Source organism: Garra rufa, chromosome 7 (genome assembly GCF_049309525.1).
Source record: "Garra rufa chromosome 7, GarRuf1.0, whole genome shotgun sequence".
Lineage (NCBI taxonomy): Eukaryota > Metazoa > Chordata > Actinopteri > Cypriniformes > Cyprinidae > Garra > Garra rufa.
Window position 1 is genome coordinate 10621961 of NC_133367.1, and position 25746 is coordinate 10647706.

General features: G+C 41.7%; 1 protein-coding gene across 1 annotated transcript in view; it reads right to left on the reverse strand.

Annotated features, from left to right (window-relative positions):
* LOC141337911 (uncharacterized) overlaps positions 1-25746 on the reverse strand; it is a 536025-nt gene that overhangs the window by 261400 nt on the left and 248879 nt on the right. Inside the window, exon 26 of the mRNA XM_073843487.1 lies at positions 203-376. Within this exon, the coding sequence (XP_073699588.1) occupies positions 203-376 (174 nt within the window). The remainder of the gene's footprint in view (positions 1-202; positions 377-25746) is intronic.

Below are 25746 nucleotides of genomic sequence, written 5' to 3' on the forward strand. Positions count from 1 at the left end.
ATTTCCCTTAATAAAAGATTTAGTGAAACATACCATTAGTCCAGGATAAATAACTAACTCTCAGAATCATCTCCTGACATTTTTTGTTTTTTACTTCTGTTTTGTTTCACAGCAAAGATGTCAAGAGTCCAGTGGTCCTAATCTAAACAGTGAACTTTAATCTGACTGTAAGTTAACTGCTGTACAGTATAATGATACTAACTCTAGTTTCTCCAGCTTGAATTGTGGGTTCATCAGTAGATCACTGAGGGTTTTCACTCCAGAGTCTCCTAGTTTATTCAGACTCAGGTTCAGTTCTCTCAGGTGTGATGGGTTTGATTTCAGAGCTGAAGTCACAGCAGAACAACCTTCATCTGTCATTTCACAGTTAAATAACCTACATTGGCAGAAAGAGGAAGAGCAGGAAATAAGAAGAAAGAAAATAAAATAAGTCACATAATTTAATTTAATTCAGATCAACTTGTTTATTTCATCAGATTAGGGATTTCAGTTATTTTTCCCGAAACAATAAAACCAAAGCATGTAAACTGATCATTAACTGACAAACAACAAGACTGTGGTCAGCGCCGATAGCACACCGACATACAGCGCTGAATAACATCAGAAATACACAACTAGACAAAGTTTGTCAAGACAGTCTTTAAGTTGTCTTGAGACAAAAAGTTTAAGAAGTTTAAAAAGTTTTAGAAGTTAAAGTTAAAAGAGTTTAAAACGGTTTTAAAAGTTTACGAAGTTTAAAAGTATAAAAGTTTTAAAAGTTAAAAAGCAAGTTGCTAGTTTGATTTTAGTTATTTTAGCATGATAAGCAAGTAACTAGCATGTTTCTAGCATGTCACTAGCATGTTGTTACAATGATTAGCATGTTACTAACATTTTGTGATTAGCAATGATTCTAGCATGACTAGCATGTTGTTAAAATGATTCACAAGTTGCTAACATGTTGCTACTATGATTAGCAATTAGTTATTAGCATGTTTCTAGTATGACTAGCATGTCACTAGCATGTTGGTAACATGATTAGCAAGTTGATAGAATGTTTATAACATGTTGCTAGCACGATTACCAAGTTGCTAGCATGAGTTTGAATGAGTTTCCATAGAGTCTACATAGAAGGGCAGTTTGATTGAGTCTCAAAGGATTCTGGGAGTTTTGACAGCTGGAGTTTGAAAAGACCATTTCAAGGACGTAAACAATAACAAGCGCGTTGGAGCACTACTGCACTTGTCTGGTCCTGAACCATTTCCGGTAGCGCCATTTCTCTGATCTGTCAATACAAGCGCATACTTTTTAAATCTATTGAAAACGCTACTAATCGATGCTGCGTGTGTGTACATGGGAGATTAAACTAAAAGCATATCACAGTCTGGATGCGAGTGGAAATGTGACGAACATTTATTTATACAATGGATGACAGTCTGAAGCAGGAGAGTGCAACTTACTTCACGTTTTGTCCCTAATATATCTGAAGAGGTTATTCGTGATTAATTCATTTGCATTGCTTGATCAGTCTGTATATCTATGCAAATATTCATATTTATTAGTACATTACTTTTCAAAATACATATCGTTTCAATGCAACGCTAATGTATGCTATTAAACTAAGCGCTCCTTGCTGTTATTACTTATGTAATTGATTTCAAATGTGTTTGGTTTGGTCGAGTTTGTTGTGGAACAGTGTAAGAAGAGGGTATGAATGCTCAGAGTCGTCATGTGATCACAAATAAACAAGATCAATGCAATTCAGTGCTGGCTACGGTGTTTTGAATAAACCTGTATATCTGCAAATTAATAAATGCACACACAAACACACTACATACAGTATTTATGTATCTATGTATGTTTTTATGCACATATTTACTGTACACACAGACACACACACATATATACATATTATATATGATGCTAATTCAGCTTTGCATCACACAATTTTTATTTTTTATTTTTATTAAAAATAGTTTTTATATGTTTTTTCTCAAATAAAAGCAGGCTTGATGAAAATAAGAGACTTCTTTCAAAAACATTAAAAAAAATTGTTGACCAGTACTGTATATGAACAAAAACATTCTCTCACTTTCAACTGTTTTTATTTCCAACACATGTATTGATATGTAAATATTTGTATGAACATAAAATGCTTCAACAAATGAAACAACTACAACATCTGAACTGAAATGGAGTAATGAGTCTCTGGACAAAGAAGGAACAAATATCCAAAGCAGCAGTCAGTATCTGGCCATCAGGAGCTTTAAGTACTAGACTGAAGTTCATCCTCAAGTCTGGGTTGATATGGTCATGTCTGGTGTGGCACTGCAGGATGATCAGCTGTCCTTGGGTGTCTTACATTACAGATGAGGGCTCTCCTAAGGATAAAAGTAGAAAAACAATTACTATAATGCACAATATTTAAAACACAATGCTATAATTGCTTAATCCATCAGTGAATGTTGGAATTAACATTACCAAAGCTTATGAGATGGAAACAATGTTTACTATTAATATTTTGTAAACTACTGCAGTTAACTGTTACACAATACAACGTTATATGAGTTTACTTTAAATGTTACTCACTGCATTTGTCAACTTACAAGATAACTAGACGACTAATATGAACTTAGTTATAGCCCACATGACACTTAGCAATAAAACAGAAATAAAAACTTGCCTTTTTTAGTACACACGAATCAAAATGCGAGGTGCAAATATAAACAATGACAAAATGTTACTTTAAGTTATGCAGCATCATACTTGAAGAGTTAACGTAAAGAAATACAAACAATCAAATGAATTAAAAAAGACATTTACTTGCCTGAATCGAAATGTGCACTGATTATCCTAGAGTTGGTTATCCAGCCTTCTCCTTCACTGCTGTAACTCGGGGACGTTTCTCGGGAATCCACCATTAAACACGTCTCAGAATGTTAGTTCAGTCCCAGAGGGAGCACCCAACCACCGAACGACAAGGGTCTGATTTTAATTTAGACATTTAAGCAGGAGGATTGTATAAAAATGATCGCAATCCCACTGTGCATCAAGCGCCTCCCGCCATTGTTTTGAATGCACTCGATCACTAAAACATCCTAGAACCAAAGACAACATTTCCTTAAGCCGCCGAATAGCTCTTGAAATGGTCGATAGTGTTGTGTCATTTGAACATTCCGTCAACGTAAGTCTATGAGATTTTCATTATTTATAGGAAAATCTAAATTCCGATCAGTTAGAAAAGATCCAGCAGCTAGAGTCAGATCAGTCTGAAGATCTGGACTGAGTTTGGAGTTTATAGAGTTAAAGCTCTAGGAGCAGCAGTCAGACATTTGAGTCTCAGAAGAAGAAGAAGAATACGTTTAAATAGCATTTCAGTAATTGGGCTTTCTCAAACCAACTTAATAAATAAATATGTGAAATATATTTAACAAAACAAAATGAAAAAACTGTCTGATAAGTTTTGTCTCATTTTTGTGACGATCTCTACAAATAAGTTGATGGAAAGCGAGACGACCGAAAGCACATCCTGTTTGTCTTCTTCGTTTTACAAAAGCACAATGCTTTATTTTTGTTGTGATAGAACACAAATAAAAGTAAACCCTTTATAGTTTCAAATGATGTCTTCCTCTTCCCTCTCTGACCATAAATGAGGTGTTTAAGTTGTTTCTGCTGTTATAAGGAAATAATTGAGGTGATGGCGCTGGTGCCTCATGCACACACAGCAGATCAGTTCTAGCATTTCTAACTCCACATTGCAGCTGTTCATCATCAAAATAAAATACAGTCAAACACATCAAATATTGACACTGCTTCATTTAAATAGTCCGTAGTACAATCTGTGCTGTTCAGTGTGAGCACCGTACCGCTGTGCTGTTATGACAAACACATTATTGCTCATGTGAAGAATGACCTTTACATCCATATTGAACATGAGTGAAGGACAAAGACTAGTTTACATCAAAAATAATAATTTAGCACACAAATACATTGAGAAGATGAGAGTTTTTGGGTTTGTGTCAAATCAGAGATGTAGACTACATGAGCCCAACAACAGTTTCTGTTTCTATTTCACTTTCAATTCATTCATTTTGGCTCAACGCTTATAAACTACTTATATTTTTCATACTTGTTCTGTTCTGAATGGAGTTAAATTGAAAGGATTTATTGTGGAGGACGGGGGACTAAAACAGACTATAGCTATGTTTATAGTGTTTATAATGTTTGCAAACATTTCACTTTATTCACCGCTTTATAAATATTTCTAAATGCATTTATAAAATGTGACTTGTTTGTGACTTATCTGTTTTTATTCTCTCTGTCTTTCAAAAACTCAATTTTATATTTTAACTATGCAGCAGAAGTTTAAAAAATTACTTGTAAAAAAATAAAATAATAAAGTACAAATATAATGTGAAGTCAAACTCATCATGAGATATTGAGTCTAAAGTGTTTTGGTTTAAACTGTTGAAGTGATTTTCATCATTTTGATTCTTGTATGTGAATGTTACTGACCTCAATCTCTCCAGTTTACAGTCTGAATCCTTCAGTATGTCACATAAGTCATTCACTCCTGTGTTTGTTATTTGATTCCAGTTCAGGATCAGTTCTCTCAGGTGTGATGGGTTTGATTTCAGAGCTGAAGTCAGGATGAGACACTGTTTCTCTGTAATCCTGCAGCCCCAAAGACTGAAGACAGAAAGAGAAAGAACAATGACTCAGATCTATGATGATCATCAGCAAATGCTACCCAGTCACTAATAAACCAGAAAAATCATGAAATCTTAATGATATGAAACAAACCAAGACAGGAGTATTTGAGGACACTAGTTACAATCCAAGTCTGGACCCATCCTCAGTCAACAAATAATCAATCAATACATAGAATCAATATAGAAAGAACAGAACAATTAACTAAATTAAATGTCTATTTTCACATTTACAATAGGTGAAAATCATCAATTCAATCAAATCAAATCATTTGTTTAACCTATTTCAGAGTGTAGTTCACAATTTTTAACTATACAAATATATTAAATGATTATATTTTCCTTAATAAAAGATTGTTTCACAGCAAAGATGTCAAGAGCCCAGTGGTCCTAAACTAAACAGTGAACTTTAATCTGACTGTAACTGCTGTACAGTATAATGATACTAACTCTAGTTTCTCCAGCTTGAATTGTGGGTTCATCAGTAGATCACTGAGGTTTTTCACTCCAGAGTCTCCTAGTTTATTCCAGCTCAGGTTCAGTTCTCTCAGGTGTGATGGGTTTGATTTCAGAGCTGAAGTCAGGATGAGACACTGTTTCTCTGTAATACTGCATTCACACAGACTGAAGACAGAAAGAGAAAGAACAATGACTCAGATCTATGATGATCATCAGCAAATGCTATACAGTCACTTATAAACCAGAAAAATCATGAAATCTTAATGATATGAAACAAACCAATGTGTTTTGCAAACTTTTTTTGACAAATAAATGGTGATATCTGTGTGCAGGTAACATGGAGAAAGACTACACATTGTTCATTTAAATATACTACAAACTACACAAAAGTTATAAAGGTATGCAAATGTTTAAAATCAGCAAAATTACCCATTAAGACGTGAGCTACTTATCCAAGTTATGAAACTTCACTTGATAACATTAACTACATTAGTTAACATGAACTAATGATCAGGCACGTGCGGGGGGGGGGGGGGTTGTTCGAGCTTAAATAGTATAACAAAATACTTAATTATAATTTAAGAGGTCTTTTGCTGCGTTCACACCGCCCCAACTGTCATGCGTCAGTTGCGGCAAGATTAAGTAAAGTCAATGGTTGAGTCCGTCAGAGGTCCGTCAGAGGCTCTGCGTTGCGTTGTGTCCGTTGGATCCGTCAACTTTTCAAGCGTTACCTGCGTTTCAAGCGTCAACGCAGCAAACGCAAGCAACGCAGAAGTTCAGCTAGCTGAACTTTTGACGGACTTGACGCACTTGACGCAGTGCGTCAACCAATCAGAGCGTCTCACTGTGGCGACGTCACCACACGTATTTTGAATGAAGCGGGAGCAGAAAAAACAACAACATACAATTCTCTGCGATTGCAGACGGTTACAAGCTTATTCTAGAATTGTATGATCCGTCCTCGTTGTTGTATAAAGACAGGAATGTAAAGGAACTTTCTTGGATGAAGATCGCTGAAGAGATCGGGATGTCAAATCTTTTCTCAACGTAATTATTTCCCATTTCGTTAGCTAGCGAAACATGGTCATGAGAGGATTCCAAAATGTCCAGTCCCAATAGTTTGCCATGGTTTATTCAGGGGAAGTGTGCAAAAAACTAGATGCATTGGGAGCGTTGCCTGACGTGTGCGTTGTGAACGCACCAAAAAGCAAGCGTTGCCAGCTTCAACGTACATGCGTCAAACTAGATGCGTTAGGTGCGTTGCCTGACGCAGACAAAGTGTGCGGTGTGAACGCACCATTAGTTGGGGACGGAAAGACGAGAATCGCGATAGGGCCGGATTAATCTTCAAAAGGCAATGATTTCATTGAATAAATATGCACGATGTAGAATTCAAAGTCAAAACGCGGCACTGATGTCTTTATTTGCTGTATCTGAGGGGAACCGACTGTCCTCAGACACATGTTGTAATTTTCATTTATTGCCTGATAAACAGCATTAATGCTGATTTTATATACAGCCTTTTCTAGGGAAACCGTAATATGTCAGCGCTCTTAAAGCGCCCCCTTGTGACAGAGAGTGACTTTTTCTTTTCCACATTTTTTCAGCTCTTTATGGTCAAATTATTGCAATTATCGACCTACGTTGTTATGCAGCAAACACAGTTGTGTGAAAGAAGTTAATGTGCCTTCTCAAAATCTAAAAAAATAAGACAGTAATATTTATGTTTTAAATAAATATAATAAATTATATACTCTGACGCTTCATATATACTATATACGCTGACATATTACTGTTTCAGCCGGGGGCAGCCGTGGCCTAATGGTTAGAGATTCGGACTTGTAACCCAAAGGTTGCAGGTTCGAGTCTCAGGTCCGGCAGGGATTGTAGGTGGGGGGCGTGAATGTACAGCACTCTCTCCACCCTGAATACCACGGCTGAGGTGAGTCCCTTGAGCAAGGCACCGATCCCCCAACTGCTCCCCGGGCGCCGCAGCAATGGCTGCCCACTGCTCCGGGTGTGTGTTCACGGTGTGTGTGTGTTCACTACTGTGTGTGTGCACTTGGATGGGTTAAATGCAGAGCACAAATTCCTTGTATGGGTCACCATACTTGGCCTCACTCACCCCCTTTCCTTTCCTTACTCGATTTATCCCTTTTGTATAAAGGCGATTTATCCCTTTTGTATAAAGGCTGAAATTCCATTGTATTAGATATTTTGTTTTGTGTGAAGCTGTATCTGAATTATAAATCATGACATTTTATGCCTTAATATTCTGTTGTTTGTTTTTCACCCTTAGCTTCCAGGTTTTCAAATAGTTGCATCACAGACAAACATTGTCCTTTAACAAGCCATACACCAATGAGAAGCTTATTTACTCAATTTTGAAAAAAACAAAATACACTTATGACTGGTTTTGTGGTCCATGGTCACATATCAGCAAGGAATGTGTCACAATATACAGTACAGTATTGCTGTACTGATGTTTTGAGCACAGCCCTATTTATGGAGCCCCTTTTATAGTGAAAAAAATATTATTCTGTTGTTTGAGTCCTGAAACGCAAATAAAACTTCAAATAATGCATAATTTGTCTTATTAATGACATTGTTACTTGTTACATAAGTAACTGGATGCCTACAATGAGGTGATGGACCCGAGGGTCTCTTTAATGCCTTCTTTCAGATGCCCTTTTTATACTTTGAGCACCTGCCCCTTTAAAGGTCTCTGCATGGCCCTGCTAATGATGAACAACTAGCATTTAATAACGTTAATGTAAGTTTCAATATTTACTAATAGTTTAAAATTCTAAGGTTTTCTGTTAATTAGTAAATACACTGTGACATAAACAATGATTTATTATATAAACTAACATGAACTGATTAATAAATGCTGTCAAAATATATTGAATAGCTAATGTTAACTAATGAATTTGTTACTGTCTACTATTCTCATAAATCACTTTAGGCTCACAGATCAATGTTCAAACATACTGTAGACTAAACAATTACAAGTCAACAACAAAGACAGTTTGCTTATAAAAAATATTATACTTTGCACATGTGTTTATTTAATGAATAAACATATTTCCTTAAACTGAAGACATTCAAATAAGTTTTGAAAAGGCAGTTGATTTGCTTTAGTGCTGCACTGATCAGGACATTTGAGGCGGATACTGATCACTGATTCTTAAAATGCTCAATTTACAGTATATGCTGCACCAAAATTAGACATTTTATATTTTGTCGAACCCAAACTGTAAATTAAAAGCAATTATGAAAACAAAGTTGTCAAAAAAAAAAATACAACTTACTAAACACAGAGTGCTCCATTAAAAATAATAATAATAATAATAATAATAATAATAAAGTATATAATATAATACAAAAAATACACAATATCAATAATTTTATAAATCCAAACATTTTGTGAAAAAAACATTATTTTGTGGGGAACAAATAAAAGTGCAGCACAAAAACTTGTAAAATGTTACTCATTGCTATTTGCATTGTGGTTATAAAAGGCATTTATGAACAACAATATATTTCTACATAAATATAAATAATATAAAATTCAAAGTTCTTTTTTTTTAATGAGGTAGCAAGAAATGATAGACAGAACAAAACAAATACAGTGCAGCACTAAACGTTTACAGTATTCTCATCTGATGTGCAAAATGAAGAGCTTGAAGCAACACAGAGTCACAGCAGGCAACTCTTCACATTAAAAAGTAACAGTTTATTAAGCCTTTTCTTTTAACAATTTCAGTTAATGTGCATCTTAAAAATGTATATTTATAGTCTTTGCTAGCTGTGTTTTGTTCTAACAGACATCTGGAAAGATGATTTAGAAACAACAACAAAAACAGCCATATATATATATACAGCACAATCATAGACATTTATCTACAAATAAAGTATAATAATGGGAACTCTGATTGATCTTGGAGAGAATTTTATCAAGCTGACTGTTGTAACTGAACGTGATCAGAGTTTGAATTGAACAGAGAATGACTGATGCTGATGATACACTGGGCAACTTTTTGAGCAATTTTATTGGGCAACTTTTTTTGAGCAATGTTGCTTGGGCACTTTCTCATTGAGAATGGGTAAAACATTCCTATCTGGAAAATTTAGATCTGTTGTGGGCGCTGTATCAAACCTGGCTGCCTGTTTACAGCAACATTTGCCAAAGTTGCCCAGCAACATTGCTCAAAAAGTTGCCCAGTGTATCATCAGCATGACAGACGCAGCAGAGAAAAGAGTTTACATTAACTTTATTGTAAGGCCTTAAATATTCATCTGTGTCTCACATTAAGCACGAATAGCTTCAGAAAACTTGGAACATTGTGTTTGTATGCCTTTTGTGTGGCTTAACAGTAAGACAGAACAGTTCACACAATACAGGATTTAGATCAGCCCTGTCTGACCATTACACCCGATCCAGCAAGAAATAGTAGTATCTTCAGATTAGTGGCTCTTTGTGATGCTGAGAAAAACTGCTCTGACTCAAATTAATGAGGAAATATGATCAACTACAATAACAGTACTATTAAAAGTAATGTAAGATTTGAACTAAAGCAGCAATACTCACATCAGTGTGTTGAGTTGACAGTGTTTATCCTCCAGTAGAGCAGAGATCTGATTCACTCGTGTGTCTCCTAGTTCATGTTTCCTCAGATTCAGCTCTCTCAGGAGTAACGGGTTTTTACCCACAATTCCAGTCACATACTGACAGCCTTCATCTGCAGCAGGACACAAAAACCTGCAAAACAGAAGATGAAGCAAGCAATATTAATTTAGTTCTGATTTAAAGGTCCATTGCATTACAAATACATTCAATACAATTTTTTTAAACTCTAAATTATATCTAGTAACTGCAAAACTTTTCTTTAAACATTTAAATACACAAATACATAAATATTTGAAAATGAAGTCTGTTCAGTTTACATATACAGAGTGTGCAATTACAGTTTTTCTCAATTGCTAAAACACTAAAAGCCATTGGCTGAACAAAGTTCTCAGTTGCCTGACCTCATTTAGCTAATTGCACAGTCTGTTGTCAATACATTAAACCATTTCACATGTTAAAACACAATTTTCAGATCACACTTAGACTTTTCAGCAAAACTCTAAACACATTCTCATTCTCAAAACACATTATGCACTCTAATACACATATCATCCATACTGGTAAACACGAGTGGCAAAAATCAAATACAAATAGAGAACTAATGTCATTGGTTAAACACAACCACTCAAAATTGATGTTAACTTTTTCAAATGATGTGACACAACCAATATAAGCCAGTTCAGGTTGTAACAGATTGTTGAAGATGGGAAGGAGAACGTCTGAGAATGGATAGAAGAAACAATGTGAGAGGACGAGGACGAGTGCTTATGCGAGGTGGGTGACGAGGAAGAGGAGGAGAAGGGCAAGAAAGAGGAGGAAGAGGGCAAGAAAGAGAAAGAGGAGGAGGGTAAGAAAGATTGTATTTGTATAGGTGAGGAATCATGTCTGGGCTGGATAGAGCACACAAGAGGCTTCTTCCCCCATTGCCTCAGGAAGGACAATATTGCTTGTGATGTCGACAAACTCGATGTGATGTCGATCACGTTTACTCCTTTGTTTTTTGTCTCTTGTATACTGTAGTACAGTGCATTGTAGGCTGTATACTGCCCAATGAACAAATTGTATGGGCCTGAACTTTGAGATTAAAAATGTACTTCTCCCTGAGAACTATATGTTTTGAACAATGTCTTTTCTGTCTTGTTCTGTTTTTTGTTTTATGGTTTACTGACTGCTTGATAGTGCTCACTTTGTTTATGATTTGAGAGCAGTGCTTGATTTTGAACGCAGGTAAAACTGTTTTGAGGCAAAAAGTTCCATTTTGCAAGAGGAGTAAGAGGTTTTGTAAATGGTGCTTGAAGATGAGGTTTTGTGTTTAATGGTTTCAGAAAATGATGTTTCTTAAAGCAAAGTTCGGGAGGAGCACGTCAGATACTTAGCCTAATTAACACAGCTGGAACTCACTCAAGCCAATCTACATCATGCATAAATACAGCCGACTCACCTCTACCCATTTGACGGATTATCAGCATTCGGTTTGCACCTTTTGCCATGACATCACAGATCTTTCCCAGGGTTTACAGGCTTCATCGCGGTCTCTGCTTGACCAGCCACACACGCTCTCACCAAAGCCCTTAAAACGTAATCTCGCCCCCACCGGCATCACTTCCAAACTTCTTCCCCGGCATCCTCTTGTCATCCGGCCGGGCCAACAATTCCTCCGATCGGAAAGTGAATCGTTTTTAATGCCCGAGGCAAACGCTGATCAATTCCGACGCACCGTCCTCGCGGAGGATAAACAAAGTGAATCCGTACGATCTTAGTTATTCGTTTCCCTTCAATCAGCAAACCTCACTCTTAAATCCACTCCAGCAGGGCAGCCAATATTTCCAGCAAACTCGCAAAGCTCCGTACTCCCCTTGTTCGATACCACCATCGCCCCGCATTAGACCCGGCTCGTGTACTGGGCCTCACCGGCAGGCCTTCAACGAGCCTGGGCCGCGCCCCAGATCTCATCGCACCAGAGCCACTCACTGCCCGCTTTGGCTCAACCATTTAACGTGGCTCTCCCGGCCACAGCATCGAATGCAGCTCTCGTAGCAGACACTATAGCCTGAAGACGTCTCCGCTAGAGACACAGGTCATGTTGCAAATAAATTTTAGAAACAGTTGCAAAGGTAGGTCATTTTTGCTAAAGGCTTTTAAACGATGTTGTGACATAAAATGATGTCAATGTAATTTTTGTACCTAGGATTGAAGAAACTCCGTAAAACACAACAAATTACTCAGTTTCTGAATTAATATTATTTTTATTTTTAATTTTAAATTACACATTTCACTCATAATCTGACAAAAGATCGATTTTCGAGAAATAAGTGTTTGCCTAAATGACTATAAATAAATAAATATAAAAATAAAAATAAATAAATAAATAAACAGAGCAAGTGCAACTAAGCACTCGTGATGTGCATATTGCAAGCACCTCTCTCCAAGTCTCTAGCGGATGGGCACTAGGCTAGCTTTTCAACACTTATTACTTTGCATGGTTAAGAGGAAAATGTCTTTTTAGCATCTTATTTTCAAAGCATGCCTGAAGTTGCTAAAATTTTTACATTTATAGGATATTTCACTAAATATTAGGGCTGGGTATTGTCACCAATTTGGCGATTCGATTCTTATTTTTATGGTTTCGATTCATTTTGATATCAATATTTCATTTAAAATGTTAGTTTTGCAGACATGTGATCCATATTTTGATGTAAATGTTGGTAACTGAAACTCTCCTACTAAAGTTTATTACTGAAATACACATCTACATTAATAATAGGGTGCACACAGTTGTTATTTTAAACAACTTTTATTTTAAATGAACACTGTAACAAGAAGTCATAAATATGTGCATCCATTGTACACCATGTAAACAAACTGCAAAATGCACATTACTGTAAAAAATAAAAAGACTGTAAATGTGCAACAGTGAAATCTATTAAGAACTTTAAACATGTTTAAGAAATAAAACTTTTTTCTAAATTCAAAACACTCAAAACAGGCCCATCATAAAGCCTTTGTCTGCTTATACAAAACATTCTAACTGTCCATAAAACTAACAGTTCTTAACTACAGCCTAATCATTTTTCTGCAAAAGAAGCAGCTGATCAACATGTTCTGATCTGATATAAGGCAGCTCCTTTGCGCTGTGATTAGATCACCAGCGGTTGAGAAAACTCTCTCAGCAGGAACACTAGTGACACCTTCAGGACGAGAGGTGAATATTCATATCCTCTTACGTGAAGCACGTGCATTAAGAATAGATTCGGGGATTTCCCGAATGGATATAGTTGCATTCAACTGAAGATCGATTAAAATCGGAGAATCAATATTTTTTACCCAGCCCTACTAAATATGTTGCTATGTGCTTTGGAAAAGGCGTCGCTAAGGTAATCTGAGAAGTTGCAAAATCTGGTAACAATTTGTCCAATTGGTAACACTACCATACTGCAACATACAATCTACCCGCCCCACCTTCCCACAGCACCTCGGTTTTAAATGTTTTTTTATTCTAAGTTCACAAAGCTTGAACTTAAGAATGCAGCATTTCTCGTGCAAGATCGTGCTTCCAGTCTTATCCATTCACATATGAATGTAAGTCTATGGAATGAAGTGTCCTCCAGCTCCTGTAGCAAACACTACTGTGATGCTGCCTCTGCTAGCAGTGCAGGCTACACGGGTTCTTCCAGACTCCCACCCCGTGGCCCACAGATCAAGCCAGCGTGAGGCTGCCTCTGCTTGCAACACAGGCCCACAAATCTCAGCCTTTTTCCTGCAACTACTAATAACCCCTTTTTTCTTTTCAGTGGCCTCCAACTCCTGTAGCAGACAGTAGAGCACCAATGAGCTGACGATTGTTTTTACATGTCACCATGCAATTTCATTTCCGTTTGACTAAATCACATTCAGTTGAAATTACCACTTAATCTTTAATATTTGGCCATTTCTTTTCAACAGACATGTTGGAATTGCAAATCCTTGGATGCGGACATCAAAGCTGGCACTCTTCCGAATATATCATTACATTCAGTCATTTCACAAAATAACCTTCCAACATTTCCCCCCGTAGGTGGCATGAATTAAATGAGGGTTTCACATTAGCCAATCAAAGTGGCTACTTGCATAATTCTTGGGTACGAAATGCCCTTTAGTCTATCTGTCAGCTCCGCATAACTCCCTGTTTCCAAGCAGTGTCGCCTAAAAAAAATAAAAAAAAATAAATAAATAAATAAATAAATCCTCTTGACGAATTCTCTCACAATAGTAGGACATTGATCGTGCAACCAATTTGTTAAATCATGGGTCTTCACACTGGCAAAAGTCGACATCACCTCAGCTTTTAAAGCTATGCCATCCATCCAGAACCATGGCACTTATTTAGGGTACGTTACCACAAGAAGCCTATGTCATGCACCTAACTTTCAGATGCAAGCAGCACCAAGATTTTCTGACATTATCAGAAGCGGCTTTTTGGATTTGGCAAACATTTTACATAAAGTAATCCTCAAAGCATTTACCCCTTTTTAGACAACTCAAATTGAGTATTGAACTCCCTGTCAGATGCTGCTAGAGCATCCCGGTGGTGCAAATATGTTTCTCTTTCGACTCTCAACTACCGGCGAAACGTACCTGTCTGAAGCCGCGACTATTAAACTCACGTCAGACCCTGCGAGAGCCTTTCCGCTCGTAAATGTTTTCCTTCAACTACAAAAAAAAAAAAAAAAAAAAAAAATTTGGATTTTCCTATCCCTAACCTTTTCCCTCCTACGGTCGGCGAGGCATTCCAGTCTGATACCGTGAGCCTTGGTCTCCTGTCAGACACCCCAGGAACCTCCCGACCACACAACTTTACCATTGTGTCGTAGGTTCGGCGGGGCCCACCCGTTCGATACGCAGGGGCCCCCTGGCCAGACAATCTTACCTCTTCGACACCACAGTTGGTGGGGCCTACCCGTTCGATGCCGTGAGCATTGGTCTCCCGTCGGATGCTGCAGGGGCCCCCCGGCCAGTCATCCTTACTTTTCCACCCTACAGTCGGCAAGGCCTACCCGTCCGATCAAGAGCCTTGGTCTCCCATTGGATGCCGCGAGAGCCTAACCGAACTTGCAAATTTTTTCCGTTCCGTCTACGCTGTGATTATTAAACTCCTGTCAAACGCTACAACAGCCTTCCTGTCAAGCAAATCTTGGCCCCTCAGTTCCGTATACCAGTTCCGTCTACCCATCTGATGCCTTGAGTATTGAACTCTCGTCGATTGCTGCAAAAAAAAAAAATAAAACTTTCCATCCCTGACCTTTTCCTCACTAGGGTCGCCGAGGTATTCCCGTCTGATGCCGTGAGCCTTGGCCTCCCGTCAGGAGCCCCCGACCCCAACTTACCTTTCCGTCTCACGTCCTGTGGGGCCCACCCGTCCGATGCCGTGAGCATTGGTCTCCCGTCGGATGCGCAGGGGCCCCCAGGTCAGACACCTAACCTTTTCGACACCACAGTCGGCGGGGCCTACCCGTCCGATGCCGTGAGCATTGGTCTCCCGTCGAACGCCGCAGGGGCCCCCGCCCGGTCAACTGCACTTTTCTTCCCTACAGTCGGCAAGGCCTACCCGTCCGATCACGAGCCTTGGTCTCCTATCGGACGCTGCGAGAGCCAAACCAACCATGCAATTTTTTCCGTTCCGTCCGACGGTCGGCGAGACTCAACCGTCCGACTCCACAAGTCTCCGCCTCCCGCCGGACACTATCTTCAGGCCAACTTCACATCTTTTCCCCTTACCTGGCGAGGCTTACCCATTCGAGGTTCTGAGTCCTGATCTCCCCTCGTATGCCGGCGAGAGCCCTCCCAGTCGGGTTTTCCTTTCTGCCTCCCCGGCCGGCGAGGCTTACCCGTTCGATGCCGCGAGCCTTGGTCTCCCATCGGACGCCGGCGAGAGTTCTCCCGGTCGGGTTACTTACTTGGCGCCTGCAAGCGAGACTTATCCATGTGATGCCGTTTGCCTTGGTCTCCCATCGTATGTCGCGAGAGTCGCCCGCACCAGGCGTTCCAAAACCTTTTTACCTGCCAAACTGAGAAGACCCACTCGTCTGACGTTCTGAGTCTTGATCTCCCGTTGGAGGCTTCATGGGTCCTCTCGGTCAGCACCAATAGGGGCCGATCGACCAGCAGAGCCCTCATGCCAACATCGTAAGCTGCTCCGGCCAAGGCAACCCGGGTTCTCCTGATCGGGCCCCAACCACGCTGCTCCTCCTTCGGCCGGTAGGGCTCACCCGTTCCAACGCCGTGTGCTCCCGTTGAGTATCGGTTGAGCTCTCCCGACCGGACGCCCTAAATCCCGTAATCCATACAAGCAGCCGGTAGAGCCTTTCGACCTGATACAAAAACCTCTCCCATCAGAGTTTGAAAGGCTCCCCCGGCCAGCTAACCAAACATCTTCTCCCAAACAACGGCCCCCGCCAGATCTCAGCGCTTGGGGGGGTCCTCTTTCTGGTGGCTGTCCTACACTCCATTGCTTATTGGGGGGTACTCTAGGTTCGGGCCATTCCCGAGCTCGGAGCCCTTCCCCGGACAGCACGCCAAACATGCTTACATACTCCAGCTAATTATATGTAAGTGGGAACTCGTGAAATGATGTTTCTTAAAGCAAAGTTCGGGAGGAGCACGTCAGATACTTAGCCTAATTAACACAGCTGGAACTCACTCAAGCCAATCTACATCATGCATAAATACAGCCGACTCACCTCTACCCATTTGATGGATTATCAGCATCCCTCCACCACCCCATCTCCTCACTCCGAGTTCCTTCTACACATATAAATGGGGGGGGGGGGGTACTCTAGGTTCGGGCCATTCCCGAGCTCAGAGCCCTTCCCCGGACAGCACGCCAAACATGCTTACATACTCCAGCTAATTATATGTAAGTGGGAACTCGTGAAATGGAGCAAGGTTTCAGAAATTGTGTTTTAGCAATTGAGAAAAACTGTAAAGGCCTCAAGTTCTTTCAGAAGGATTGAGAAACATCAGCACAGAGAAAACTAGCTAGTGAATCTGAATGTTTTTGCACCAAGGGTCTGTGAGTAATGCATTTTTAATTCTCTGTATGTATGTGCTGTACATGTGGCAGAAATGACAATAAAGCAGACTTTCACTTTGATCATCAGTTCAACAAAACAAACAGTATCTGATATGATCATTCTGATGAAACACATTGTCCAGATTATCCAGATTGTCCATATTATTATATAGCTAAAAACAAAAATAAATTACCCATTAATTTATGTACCATTATTTGGTCACGTCTCACCTCAGTGTCTTGAGTTGACAGTTTGGATCCTGTAGTAAATGATTGAGCTCCTTCACTCCTGATTGTCCAGGATCATTTCCTGTGAGATCCAGCTCTATCAGGTGTGAAGGGTTTGATCTCAGAGCTGAAGCCAGAGCTTTATAACCTTCTTCAGTGATACTGCAGTTTGAAAGTCTAGAACCAGAATGAAAACGTCACATTCAGATGATTAATCAGTTATTCTAGAAATGACCTAAACTATGTGCAAATGTCTTATGCCACTAGTATTTTCACCAGATAAAAAATGGTTTAAAGTCAGTTATTTCTATCTTTTGCTGTAGTGTGTCAGTAGGAAATATCAGTTTACATTATGTAGTGAATTTTACTGGAGACTCATCTCATTTTAACTTGGCCCACACAGGGATGCCAATTATGTAGTGAGTTCTGCTTTCGCCCACTAGGAAGGCGAAATAGTGTAGTGATGGGTACTCGTATCACCGATGACGTTATGATTCTTGGATCACATGTCACTTAATGTGCGGTTATGAGTACATCACATAAGAAAGATTGGTGGGATATCTAGCTTGTAGAACCTCTCACTGTATTATCAACACAAGGAAGACACAAGTGTAATAAAATAAATTTATTAACAAATGATAGACAAGAGTAATCAACTATTAAATGAATACAATAAATGCAAAAGGAATAAAGTACATAAGATGCATAAAATGTGATTCAGTTGGGTGTTACAATGTCATAGCTATGTTATCTTATGGAAAGATTAACTGTTGCTACTCTGAAACAAATAAGGTAAAGAACCTTATTATGCATCAAACAAATAAATGAGCTATTATTTGTTATCAACTGCAATCAGCTATCCAATATCTAATGTAAATTAGAAAAATCATATACTGATAGTACACAACAATGCCAAGGTCTCTGGAAGAGGATTGGAGGTGATATTTACGTTCTCTGTGGTTGATTGAGCAGTCCGGTGGCAGTGAATTCTTCCACTGGTTGTGCTGGGAGCAGTCAGTGGGAAAAGGAGCAGGAATCCGTTTCGACAGCATTGAGCATGAAGTGCTGTAGGATGCTGATCTCCTGGAGCACCAAAGGGTCCTAAGATCTAGAACACGCAGATGTGGCCCTGGTGTAGGTGCTGAAGGCCCTTAGCTTGGAACACGCAAGCAAAGGTACCTGAAGTGAAGGTTTGCTTGCTGGAGCTCAACCTTGTTGCAAATGTCCGTTGGTCTTCTACCTCTCTCAGCTAGAGACTCAGAACTTGGTCAATCCGCTTTGTCTCTCTCGGATGGAGACTTAGGACGTGCTGCATCTGTGGTTGCCTCACTGGGCGAAGACTCTGAACGTGGAAAATATCTCTTTCTTCACAGACAGAACGTGGTCGTATCTGCTGCTGCCTCAAAGCTGGAGACTTGAAGCGTGGAGCGTCTGTTTCTGTCTCTCTGGACAGTAGGCTCAGAATGTTTGTGTCTGTTAGTGTCTCTCTCTAGTGGAGCTAGAGACTCAGAATGGAGGTATCTGTAGCTGCCTTCCCAGTAATGGGCCGCAGACTCAGAACTTTGGTGCTCTGTAAGTGTCTCCTCCTTCACAGGCTGCAGACTCAGAACGTTGGTGCTCTGTTAGTGTCTCTTCCTTCACAGGCTGCAGACTCAGAACGGAGGTGTAGCTGTTATTGTCTCACCCTTGCAGGTCAGACTCAGTACTTAGTGTAACTGTTATGTCTTTCCCCGATGGGACTCAGACTCAGTATTTTGTTAGTGCTCTGTTAGTGTCTCACCCTGCTGGGCCTCAGACTCAGAACAAGGAATGTTTTTTGGAGAGGTACCTTTATAACTTTCCGCTAAGGAGGAGATTGCAATTTGGTGCTTCTCGATTTCCATGCTGTGATTGGTTGGTTCCATCAGAGCGGGGAACATGGGGTAGCCCACCCTTCTTTCCTCTTGTGGAAGTCATTTGCATAGTCCAAACAAAAAGTTAGAAAAGTGTCAATAATGTTTTACTGGTGCATTTCTCACTTTCCAAAACACAATCAGAAAACATTTGGTCATGTAGTAATGAACACATTAAGTCCAAACATGATGGGAAACGATTGAACTGTCATGCATGCATTCATTTGTCCATTACCAGCTGAGTTTGTGTAAGATGTTGCACTACACATCGCTGTCAGTGAGAATACTTATTTCTCTGAATAAGTATAAGATGTGTGTGTTATGGTTCGCATCAGTTCAAGGTTTGAAAAGATAGTTATGAATGGATTTGGATGGATCTTTGCGATCTCTCTTTGTTTCACCCACTGTTGCTGCGTCTGGAGATCCTAAGGAATTTTTATGGCTGTCACAGGACCAAACCTTAGTAAGCAGTCTAATGGCGGGTGAAGGGCAGAAACTGCGTCTTGACCAATAGGAAGTTCTGTCCTTTCAGGGTTTTTGTCCCAAAGGTCTCTTCTTGCCCTCTAAGAGGTGTCTGGCAGTTGTCCTGGCATCCTTATCTGATGGCGTTGGACAGTTTGCTTATGTTAGTCCACCAAGATCCAATCAAAATGTAGCAAACCTTTGTCCACTATTGTGGCCAGGGAGGGGCCCTCGCCATAAACTGGGCCCTGGAATGCGTGGTCCACTACACATTACAGTTAACATTCATGTTGCCATTAATTGTAATAATCCAGTGAGATTTTTGTGTGCACAAAGCAGAGGCGGACAGTAGTGAAGTAAAAGTACTCTGCTATAGAAGTACTTTTCACGTTTCTGTACTTTATTTGTGTTTTTCTTTAGAAAACTTTACTTCAAAATATTCCAAAGCATAATATTGTACTATTTGCTGCACTATTTTTCATATTAAATATAATTTAATACTTAATTACATTAGAAATCAATTACTTTCCTACTTTTACTCAAGTAAAAGTAATTTAAATATTTACTTGAGTACAAGTACTACATTTTTAATGTTCTTAAGTATTAAGGGTAAAACTAACAACAACTTTTATTTACGAAATATAGTGCAATAAAAAGTGTAAAAGTAAAACTATGCTTTGGAATGTAGTGAAGTAAAGTTTTCCAAAGAAAAAGCTTACTACAGATACTTTTTAAATTTACTTGAGTAAATCAAAAATACTTCACTACTGTCCGCCTCTGGCACAAGGAGTCTGACAACAGCCAGTGCTCCACACAGAGATCTGATCTCATCATCATCAGTCCGTCTGTAATGACATGAAGAAACAGAACAAACTGAGACCGATTGACTAAAGGCCCTTTCACACTGAATGCAAACATTTGGCACAATGACCCTTTTGAATTGGAACAAAAGATCCCTATGGAGCTATTCACACCAGACGCAATCATTCACAAGGAACCTCTCAAATGTTATTACAAGAACATGATGATGGTTTGAATGAGTTTTTAAGCCAAAAAAAAAACTTACAAACATTTTCAAATTTAGCTTGATGCTAATTGTGCTTCTATTATATTTTAAGATGTATTATTAATCATTATAGATAGTTTGTGTTTCTGGTGTGGAACCAAACTTTATTTATCTCAGTTTAATGCTGTATATTGAGCAGCAGATGATGTTAAATCCATATACGATAGACATATCTGAGGACAAATGCATTGCATTAGCAGAAAGTGATCAAATTGAAAGCACCACTCGTTGGAAAGTTGCCTCGCTTTTTCGCATCGCACTCAGTATGAAACGGCCGTGACAGTGTGTAACGTTACCTTTCCTATAGAACAGGTCTATACCTTATTCCTTTATTAAAATGAGACACTGCAGATGAATAGGGGGAAAAAACAACTAATATTTATTAGGGATGCACCGATATGAATCGGCCCATCACTTGCGCATTTTGTCAGCAAAGCCGGTTCTGTAATCAGCGGTAAATGCCATCAGGTGTGTGATTTCACGTTGAGCCGTATATACTACACACAGCCGTTGTTCACTGACGAGCTGCGCACATTCACACTGATAATGAACATTGCTATGCGCAGCTCGTCAGTAAACAACGGCTGTGTGTAGTATATACGGCTCAACGTGAAATCACGCACCTGATGGCATTTACCGCTGATTACAGAATCGGCTTTACTGACAAAACGCGCAAGAATGATCGGCCGATTCATATCGGTACATCCCTAATATTTATCACCTCACTTCACCTCATCAAGTTGATGGAATACATTGATAATTGCAAACATTTTTTGTATTGCAAGTTTTCTAAAATGTTTAATATTTAATACAATATGGGCTAATTTGAATACATTTCTAGTACAAAAATCTAAGCACTGGATGAAGTCAGTGACATTAGAGTCAAATGTGTCTCATTTTCTCACGCCACATTAAAAAAAAAAAGTTTTTATTTGGGAAATAAAGTGTTTTGGTTTAAACTGTTGAAGTGATTTTCATCATTTTGATTCTTGTATGTGAATGTTACTGACCTCAATCTCTCCAGTTTACAGTGTGAATCCTTCAGTACGTCACATAAGTCATTCACTCCTGTGTTTGTTATTTGATTCCTGCTCAGGTTCAGTTCTCTCAGGTGTGATGGGTTTGATTTCAGAGCTGAAGTCAGGATGAGACACTGTTTCTCTGTAATACTGCATAAAGACAGACTGAAGACAGAAAGAGAAAGAACAATGACTCAGATCTATGATGATCATCAACAAATGCTAAACAGCCAATAATAAACCAGAAAGATCATGAAATCTTAATGATATGAAACAAACCAATGTGTTTTGCAAACTTTTTTTGACAAATAAATGGTGTTATCTGTGTGCAGGTAACATGGAGAAAGACTACACATTGTTCATTTAAATATACTACAAACTACACAAAAGTTATAAAGGTATGCAAAGGTTGAAAATCAGCTAAATTTCCCATTAAGACGTGAGCTACTTATCCAAGTTATGAAACTTCACTTGACAAAATTAACTACATTAGTTAACATGAACTAATGATGAACAACTAACATTTAATAACCTTAACGTCTAGGTTACGTAGGTAACCCTCGTTCCCTGAAGGAGGGAACGTAGACGTTACATTGGGATCTTGCTTGAGAGACCGATCATCTCTGAGCCTTATATAAAAAGGCCAATTGAAAATTGGCGAATGGACGTGCGCGCCGGCCACGCCCCCGTACATACGGGTATATAAGATCGCGGCGTGCACCACTCAGTCAGGCTTTTGCTGAAGAGCCAGAGAGCCCGGCGTCAGCGCGACGGAAGGTCGTGGCAGGGGAATGTAACGTCTCCATTCCCTCCTTCAGGGAACGAGGGTTACCTACGTAACCTAGACGTTCCCCTTTCAGTCGAATCACTTTGTCGTTACATTGGGAACTAGGACCCATGGAAAAGGCCACGAACCTGGCGCCGCGTTACGCCCAACGCCATGTGCAGACAGGTTTCTCGGACGTGTCCGCAGGCGGGTACGAGCGTAACCTTCCCAACGCCCTGGGGGCCGAGGTAGGGGACCCCACAGGGGTGCCAGTAGTACTGAAGCAAGGGTTGGGGGGCGGAGCACATGAAACATTTTACATGTGGAAATGAGATTAATTCGATGTGTCCATAGGCATAGGGATACACGAGGGAAACCACAGCCTTCTGGCTGACTGAGGGAATAATACTGAGGTAGTTTGTCACAACCTTGCGGGGCGAAGGGGTCCCGGCCGGAGCATAGTCAGTAACTACACCGCACTAGGCTGACTGCGGGGCATGGAGGACCCAGGTTCGCTACTTGGAGGGAACGGCTGGGAAATGGCGCACGGATCCCGAAGGAATGGTGCAGCAAGCCGGCACCAGCCGGTCTCCCGTTTGCCTGATATCTTTATGTTAAGACACGGCCTCTATGCGAAGGTTATAGAACCTGGCGAAGGTATTAGGTGTCGCCCAACCCGCAGCTCTGCAGATGTCTGTTAGAGAGGCGCCATGAGCCAATGCATAGGACGAGGTAACACTCCTTGTTGAGTGGGCTCGAAGACCTAAGGGGCATGGCTCTCCCTGGTATAAATAAGACAGGGAGATGGCCTCAACCACCAAGTGGGCCAACCTCTGTTTAGAGACAGCATTCCCTTTCTGCTGACCTCCAAAACAGACAAAGAGCTGCTGGCTGCGTCTAAAGGGCCGAGTGCGCTCCACGTATGTATGCAGAGCGCGAACTGGGCACAGTAGCGCAGCGGTTGGATCCGCCTCCTCCAGGGGCAGAGCTTGCAGGTTCACCACCTGATCGCGGAAAGGCGTGGTGGGAACCTTGGGCACATAACCGGGCCGGGGTCTCAGAATAACGTCAGAATCGCCGGGCCCGAACTCTAGGCACGTTTCGTCGACAGAGAAGGCTTGTAGGTCCCCTACCCTCTTGATGGAGGCCAACGCCGTCAGGAATGCTGTCTTAAGTGACAGATATTTCAGCTCAACTGAGGCGAGTGGCTCGAATGGGTCGTCCCGTAGGCCTCGTAGGGCGACGGAGAGGTTCCAAGAGGGTACGGGGTACGGTCTGGGAGGATTAAGCCTCCTGGCACCCCTAAGGAACCTCACGACCAGTGGGTGCTTACCTAAGGATGTTCCATCCACTGCATCGTGATACGCTGCGATGGCCGCAACGTACACTTTGAGAGTCGAAGGGGACAGCCTGCGCTCCAACTTCTCTTGCAGGAAGGAAAGCACAACTGCAATCGTGCATCTCTGGGGGTCCTCTGCTCGGGAGGAACACCAGTCGACGAACAGACCACACTTCAGTGCATAAGCCTGCCTTGTAGAGGGAGCCCTGGACTGAGTGATAGTATGAATCACAGCCTGTGAGAGGCCAGTGAGGTCTGACGCGTCCCGTCCAGGAGCCAGACGTGCAAGTTCCATAGATCGGGACGCGGGTGCCAAATTGTGCCCATCCCCTGAGAAAGAAGGTCCTTCCTCAAGGGGATTTTCCATGGAGGGGCTGCCGCGAGCGAAATGAGTTCTGGGAACCAGGTCCGGGTGGGCCATTGTGGTGCAACCAGCAGCACCTGCTCCTCGTCCTCCCTGATCTTGCACAGGGTCTGTGCAAGGAGGCTCACTGGGGGAAAGGCGTACTTGGGCCCCGGAGGCCAGCTGTGTGTCAGTGCATCCCTGCCGAGGGGTGCCTCGGTGAGGGAAAAGAACAACTGGCAGTGGGAGGATTCGGGGGAGGCAAACAGATCTATCTGGGCCTCCCCGAAATGGCTCCAAATCAGCTGGACTGTCTCGGGGTGGAGCCGCAATTCTCCAGGGTGGGTGGACTGCTGTGAGAGCTGGTCGGCTGCACGGTTGAGATCCCCAAGTATGTGAATGGCACGTAGCGATTCCAGCCACGTTTGACTCCAGAGGAGCAGATGGCGGGCGAGTTATGACACGCGGCGGGAGCGTAGACCACCCTGCCGGTTGATGTACGCTATGGCCGCAGTGCTGTCGGTACGAACAAGCACGTGTTTCTGACGCAACGCCGGTCGGAGGCGGCGAAGGGCTAGAAACACCGCCAGCAACTCGAGGCAATTGATATGCCACTGCAGTCGAGGTCCTGTCCAGGAGCCCGATACTGCTTGCCCGTTGCATACAGCACCCCAACCCGTGGTGGAGGCATCCGTGTAGACCACATTATGCCTGGACACCTGTCCTAAGGGAACCCCGCCCGTAGGAAAGCAGGGTCGGACCACGGGCTGAATAGGCGGCGACACTGCGGGGAAACGCCAATCCGGAGTGTGCCACGGTGCCATGCCCATCTCGGGACTCGGTCGTGTAACCAGCGCTGAAGCGGTCTCATATGAAGCAAGCCCAGCGGCGTGACTGCGGCTGCAGCTGCCATATGCCCCAGGAGCCTCTGAAATGTTTTGAGAGGAACCACTGTTTTGTGCCTGATTTTCTCCAGACACTTCAGCACTGATGACGCGCGTTCGTTGGTGAGGCGGGCTGTCATTTCGACCGAGTCCAGCTCCACACCGAGAAAAGAGATCCTCTGTACTGGGGAGAGTTTCTCTTTTCTCGGTTGACCTGAAGGCCCAGACGGCTGAAGTGCTGGAGCACCAGGTCCCTCTGTTCGCACAACAGATCCCGCGAGTGAGCTATGAGAAGCCAGTCGTCGAGATAGTTGAGGATGCGAAAGCCTGCCTGCCAAAGAGGGAACAGGGCTGCCTTCGCGACTTTCGTGAAGACGCGGGGAGAGAGGGACAGGCCGAACGGGAGAACCTTGTACTGATACGCTCGACCCTCGAAAGCAAACCGTAGGAAGGGCCTGTGTCGAGGAAGAATCGAGACATGAAAGTACGCGTCCTTCAGATCGATGGCTGCAAACCAATCCTGGGGGCAGATGCATGTGAGCATGCGCCTCATGGTGAGCATCTTGAACGGCAGCCTGAGAAGGGACCGATTCAGTACTCTGAGATCCAGGATGGGTCTTAACCCACCGCTCTTTTTGGGCACGATGAAGTAGGGACTGTAGAACCCTGACTTCATCTCGGCTGGAGGGATAGGCTCGATTGCATCCTTTGCCAGTAGTACTGCAACCTCCGCACGCAGGACAGCGGCATGTGTGTCTGATTGGACAGTAGTATGAAGTACGCCTCTGTACCTGGGGGGACGCCTGGCGAATTGTATCGCATAGCCGAGACGTACCGTCCGTATCAACCACTGCGAGGGGCTGGGAAGCTGAAGCCAGGTCCCCAGCCGAGTCGACAGGGGTATCAAGGGAACGTTGACCGA